Below are 6951 nucleotides of genomic sequence, written 5' to 3'. Positions count from 1 at the left end.
CGGAATTACAGGCATGCACTAACACGCCCAGCTGATTTTATTATTTATTGTAGAGATGAGGTCTCGCTGCCCAGGCGGGTCTCGAACCCGCGGGCTCAGGCAATCCACTCACCTCAGCCTCCCAAAGGCGCAGGATTACAGGCTGAGCCACCGAGCCTGGCAGGGATATATTCTTAAAAGGAATCATTAGGTGATTTTTTTTGTTGATATGAGAATGTTCTAGAGTACACCCACACAAACATGATGATATGGTCTAGCTTTTGCTCTTGGGCTATATACCTGCACAGTATGTGACTGTACTGAATACAGTAGGCAATTGTGACAAATGGTGAGTATCTGTGTATCAGAACATATAAACATAGAAAATGAACAGTAAAAATAAGGTATAAAATATATATATATTTTTAGTAGTGCACCTGTATAGAGCACTTATAAGTCATGAATAGAACTTGCAGGACTGGAATCTACACTGATGTGAGTCAGTGATGGTGAGTGAATGTGAGGGCCTAGGACATCTGTTTACCACTGGAAACCTCATAAGCACTATGCACTTAGGCCACCCTATATGTATTTTTTTAAATTTTGTTTTCTTTAGCTTACTGGACACTCTTGTATAGTCAGTTTGTTGTTGAATGAGACATCTTTGGTACATGACTGTATTATAGAATTAAAGGTAGATTGAGATCACATCCGTTTTTAAATTTGTTGCCACAGATGAATTTCTTATACCTAGGAGACAACTCTGATTCCTGATTCTTCAAGGAGAATAGTGAACCTAACTCCTTTCTTCCCTAGTTGTTTGAGAGCCATTCGCGTGCTCCAGAAGAATGGACACGTGCCAAGCGATCCCACTCTTTTTAAATCCTATGCTGAGTATGGTCACTTTGTGGACATCCGAATAGCAGCGCTGGAAGCAGTTGTGGATTATACAAAAGGTAGCACTTTGCAGATATGATGCTTGTGTCACTTGAGAAAGAGATATTTACCTTTTCAAGCCAGTTTTAGTTATGGGTTTTAAACAGTATGTACAATACAGATATTTTAATTTTAAATTCTTGTCTCATTGCTTTAGAAATAATCTTTGATAAATGTAGAATTCACATAAGAATTAATAAATGAGGGAAAATAATAAAATTATAGATATCTTTGACCTCTCCAAGAAGTCCATGTATCATCCCATAGCTTTAATTGCATGTTATTTTAAGAAATATGAGAAGAATTTTGGGAAATTTTAAAGGAGTCAAGAAAACATATAACAGCTTTATAAAAGTTTGCATCTATGAAAATAGAGCAAGAGACATAAAATAGGAACTTCAGTAGGGGAATTAGGCAAGGCTTCATGAATCTGGAAAAAACTAAATGGACCAAAAGTGGGTAAGAGAATAATATATACATTTTCAAAGATAGAGAGGAGAATGATGAAGAGGTGAAAATATTTACAAAAAAAGAAAAAGAGTTACAAAGAATAGAGCAGGTAGAAGAAAAGCAATAATCCAAAAAATAATAGAATACTCTGAAAGGGTGTAAATGTAGCTTACCCAGCCAGGCGCAGTGGCTCACACCTGTAATCCCAGCACTTTCGGAGGCTGAGGTTGGAGGATTGCTTGAGCTCAAGAATTTGAAATCAGCCTGGACAACATAGCAATACATCATCTCTACTAAAAAAAAATAAATTGATAAAAATTAAGAAATAATAAAAGTATACATAGATAAATTGAGCTGACCTAAGGTAGATTCTGATGAATTTTTTATTATTCCGGTCAAGGAAAGTATGTTAAAATCCTAGGACTATCAGAACCAGGTTATTGTGCAAGGTAAAAGTGTTGACCTTTGACTTCTTCAGAATATTAAGAGTCAAAGGACAGAAAACAATGATTGTGCAATTTTTAGGACAGTTATGATCCAGGATTCTCTGTCTTTCCAAGTGGTTGCTCCTATAGGCTTGGAGAATTAGAACTACATCTCCTATGTAACATTCTTTAAATATAGCTCCCACAGATAATTTTCAGCTGACCTGGGTATGGATCAAGATTGGTGAAAGTGGAAATGAAAGAGCTAGTGATGAGTAACTTTGACTGTAAAATAGTAAGCTTAAATATTTGTTAAGTTGGTTGTAAAATTTAATGCACATTTCAAAAATAATTTTTAAGAAATAACATACATATAGAAGGAATATGTAAATATAATCTGCATAAGTGTAATCTACATCTAAAATTTTAGATTTCAGCACTAAAATATGGAAAAAGTAAAGTCTGACTGTAGAAATAGAGGAAGGGGGTGATGGAAGTTCTTTAGTAGATATTGGTTCATTTTCAAACGTTAATTCGAGGGAATTATACTGAGATCTTTTTAATTTCATGTAAATTTCTATAGAAATACTTGTTTACGGTCAGAAAATAAAAAAGGGTAATATGTTCAGAAAGGATTGAGTTCAGAAAGGACTGTCATTGCACTTTTTTACTGAAGGTTAAAATATTCTTTCTTGTAAGAAATGATTATGTAGTGACTATTTTGTTGTTGTTGTTGTTAAGTAAATTTCTTGGTAAGAACAGAAATGTAATCCTATATCAATCTCCATTTCTGTGTTGATGTTTTACCAGTTTGTGAAATCTGTAAGTTTTGAGATTCACCAAATATGTCATTCTCCCTCCCCTTCTTTCCCAAGATATATGAATGGTGTCAAATATCTCATAAATACCAAAAAGATTTCATGAATTTGTGCCACCTGAAATGAAATGGAATACTAATCCTATGTTTCCAAAAGAATGATGAACTGAAAGGTTTAATTTAATTGTGAAACATGAACCCAGACCCCGTTTGTTAAATTGTAGGTTTAAATATTGATAATCAAATTAGAAAATGGAAGAAATGAAAAATATTGGGAATAAAATTCTAAAAACAAAGCTTTTCAAATTATAAAAGCAAAATTGGTTGAAAAGGTGAATGGAAATAACTAGTTATTTTATATCCGTTATATTTATAGCACTGTTTTCATAACTACCTTTTATATTAATCAACTAGAAAAACAATTTTATTTGAACAAATTTTATACAATTTAAGTTAATACTCTAATTTAGGGTTCTTAATGAATTGTAATTTGCTTTTATGTCATGCCATTGGCTTTAGCTTTACTAAAAAAATATACACTTAGTACTATTTTATGACTTGGCTCTGTAGAGTATGAAACTTACAAAAGTTACAAAGAGGCCCCTTGAATTAAAACAAATAGCCGGGCTCGGTGGCTCAGCCTGTAATCCCGAGCCTTTGGGAGGCTGAGGTGAGTGAATTGCCTGAGTCCGTGGGTTCGAGACCCACCTGGGCAACTTGGTGAGACCTCATCTCTACAATAAATCAAAATGAGCCAGGCATGGTAGCACACGCCTGTAGTTCCAGCTACTTGGAAGTCTGAGGCGGAAGGATCACCAGAGTCCAGCAGGTCGAGGCTGCGGTGGCCGGGAGCAGCCACTGCACTCCAGTCTGGGTGACAGAGTGAGACTCCAACTCAAAAAAAACCCCCAAAAAACCAAATAAGACAATTTAAGAGTTTGTCTATAGCTTTCAACTCTGATTGAAAGTTTAGCTGAGACAGAGTCCTGAATATTAAGTGTAAACTCCCTGCTTGTTATTTGTTATTAACAACAGATATGTTTCTTATTTTTATTTTCAGTGGATAGGAGTTATGAAGAACTGCAATGGCTACTCAATATGATTCAGAATGACCCTGTACCCTATGTAAGGTTAGTTTATGTGCCATAATTTTGTAAGCCCTAAAGTGAATTGAGTAATTTCAGACTATACATGGAACAGTTGTTTGTGAGTTTTGAAAACATGGGATATGTTATACATTTATTCACATCATTTTTTACTTGATTTTAAACTTGATTTGCCTCTGGAGAGACATTTTAAATACATTGTTATTAAAGCATATTTCCTGTAATTTTAAGTATGATTCTATTGTAAGTTAAAGGAAACCAGTCCAGGCTCGGTGGCTCAGCCTGTAATCCTGCCCTTTGGGAGGCCAAGGTGAGTGGATTGCCTGAGCCCACGGGTTCAAGACCCACCTGGGCAACTTGGTGAGACCTCATTTCTACAATAAATCAAAAAATTAGCCAGGCGTGGTAACGTGCGCCTGTAGTTCCAGCTACTTGGAAGGCTGAGGTGGAAGGATCGCAGGAGCCCAGCAGGTCGAGGCTGCGGTGGCTGGGAGCGGCCACTGCACTCTAGTCTGGACAACGGAGTGAGACTCCAACTCAAAAAAAAGTAAAAAAAAAAAAAGTTAAAGGAAACCATATATAACAGTTTGTAATAAACATAGAGGATCCCTTATATATCCCAAATTGGAAAACTTTTGTATTGATTGATTTCACCATTTTAAAAGTAATTAGAGCAATGTTTTTGGTTGTACCATTTGTTCCTGTCTAGTCTCATTACACTTGAAATTTTTATAAATATTATTTAAAAATTAGTAGTTGGGCCCTTCATGGCATTTAAAGTAATTTGGGTAGTTTAAAAGCAACTGGACAGAAACTTAACTTTTCTTCTTAGTGCAAATTAAAAGTATAACATCGTTAACATGCTTTAAACAACAAGCTTACCCACATTTTAAAAGTTGTTGTTTACTGATCCACTCTTAAAGCCAGAGGTATTGAAGAGCAGAAATTATGTTTATACATAAACACAAAAACATGAATATGAAATATCCGTGAAGATTTGTATCCCCATTTATATTACCCATGTGTATATTGCTTCTATAGCTACATTTCACTTTTTTTCATGACCTTTCAGTGGTCTTAGTTCACACAGTTTTAAATTCCAAAGCACAAAAGGTTGTTAACAGAATCTGTCATTTAGTTTTACAAACTTGAAATTGCAGTCCAAAGAGGTTAAGTGATTCACCTACTGTCTGGCATTTCCACTCCCTCCCTTGTCCTCCTCACTGACAAACTTAGTTTGATGTCTCACTGCCAACAGTTAAATGTCAGCATCCCTCCTTAGCCTTCTGGAACATTTAGCCAGTCTCCATGGGAATTACCACTCAGTTTCTTTCTTCCTTGCCTTTATCCAGACAGTCCAATCCAGGTCTCAAGTTCCTCAGACTTGACCCCAGCACTGACTTTTAGCCTTTTACCCAGTACTGGATAGCTGCTGCCCATGTCTTACTCTCCTTCCCTTTCTCTGTCCCCTCTTTTTGTCTTTTCCTCAAAGCATCCGATGTAGTTTTTGTTTTTGTTTTCCAAATTGTTTTCATTGCATGGCCTTGTTTTTCAGAAGACTCTAGTGTGTTCAGGTAGCCTCTCATATGAGCTACAACATAACACCGGTGGAGTCTAATGGTTAGCCTCTGTGAAGATGTTTTTTCTAACTGACTCTCCTCAACCACACCTTCACCTCAGCTTATTCTGAGGAAACCTTTTGTGCACCCTTCATATTTAAAATGCTTCTGCACATTTTCATGCTTTATCAAGGTATTATAGTAATAAAATTTATATTCATTTTTTTATCTCAAATGTAGACTTCTGGGCCTATATGTGATCTATTTTGCTTCATATAAGATTTTTATATTTACTGAACAGTCTTTTTTGTACATACTTCTAAACAGAGTGGAATATACATTTTAGAAAGTAGGGTGTGAAAGATTGGTTAGGGTTATGTAGAATCAGGTTTTAAAAGACTTCATTATACAGCAAGGAGATTTTAGAAAGACCAAATCCACCAGAGTTTTTTAGTGAAAAAATGTGTAGTCAGTATCTAAGATGTAATGTATTTTCTTTTTAAAGGAAATTAAATTAAACCACAAAGATTAGACCTAGCGGGGAAAATGATAAAATAGGAAGGAGGAACTACAGATAATTTTCAAATATTTTATGATGTGCCCTACTCATAGCATCCTTTAACAAATGGTCGGAAAAATTTAAATTTTCTTTTTTGAATCTTTCAGGCATAAGATTCTGAACATGTTGACTAAGAATCCACCATTTACTAAGAACATGGAGTCTCCCTTATGCAGCGAAGCCCTGGTAGATCAACTTTGGAAACTTATGAATTCTGGTGAGAGAGCAGATATTTTTTAAAGGATTTTATTATTTTCATTTTACAACAGGTTTTCAATTTAGCAGCATTTAAGAACTGAAGTTAAAAGTTATTTTCTTTTTTTTTTTTGTTTTGAGTCAGAATCTCATTCTGTCACACAGGCTGGAGTGCAGTGGCACAATCACGACTACCACAGCCTCAAACTGCTGGGCTCAGGCAGTCCTTCACCTCAGCCCTCCAAGTAGCTGGGACTATAGGCGCATGCCACCATGCCCAGTCCAGGCTGGTCTCAAACTCTTGGGCTCAGGCAGTCCACTCATCTTGACCCCTCAAAGTGCTGAGATTATAGGTGTGAGCCACCACATGTAAGCTCTACCATGTCTTTTTTTTAAGTAGATTTGTCACACCTTACGGAGGTGATTATGATAACATTTGTTAAGATGACTTACTCAGTTTGCTCTGTCTGGTTGTAGAAGAAATAAAAATATTAATTTTTATGAAAATATCAAATGGTTAAAGCAGCGGACCCCAACCTTTTTGGCATCAGGGATCGGTTTTGTGAAAGACAGTTTTTCTACAAATGGGGACATGGGGGTGGTTTCAGGATGATCCAATCACAATTGCATTTATTGTGCGCTTTATTATTACTGCACTGTAATATACTGTATGATGAAATAATTATATAACTCACCAAAAACAAAAAAGATGCATATGAAAGTGGTAAATAAAATAATAGGTGGGCCACACGTGGACTAAAATAAGTGTTGGATTCTGAGTTAAAGCCTGCCACCAGATGCAGCTGTACAATTGAAGTATGTCAACTCACTTGTCACTCACTGATAGGGTTTTGGTATGAATCTGCAAGCAATCAATTTATTATGGTCTCTGTGCAGTCAACCTTACTGTTAACGTTAATCTGTA

The 6951-nt window shown here is 35.9% G+C and overlaps 1 protein-coding gene across 1 annotated transcript in view; it reads left to right on the top strand.

Annotated features, from left to right (window-relative positions):
* The window catches only part of TAF2 (TATA-box binding protein associated factor 2), an 80099-nt gene that overhangs the window by 42415 nt on the left and 30733 nt on the right, over positions 1–6951 (top strand). The window contains exons 20-22 of the mRNA XM_008073217.2: positions 796–935; positions 3668–3737; positions 5939–6048. Coding sequence (XP_008071408.1) covers positions 796–935; positions 3668–3737; positions 5939–6048 — 320 coding nt within the window. The remainder of the gene's footprint in view (positions 1–795; positions 936–3667; positions 3738–5938; positions 6049–6951) is intronic.

This window comes from Carlito syrichta, unplaced genomic scaffold, assembly GCF_000164805.1.
Source record: "Carlito syrichta isolate Samal-C Ts95f unplaced genomic scaffold, Tarsius_syrichta-2.0.1 Scaffold315756, whole genome shotgun sequence".
Lineage (NCBI taxonomy): Eukaryota > Metazoa > Chordata > Mammalia > Primates > Tarsiidae > Carlito > Carlito syrichta.
This window is presented reverse-complemented; position numbering and strand designations above follow the sequence as displayed.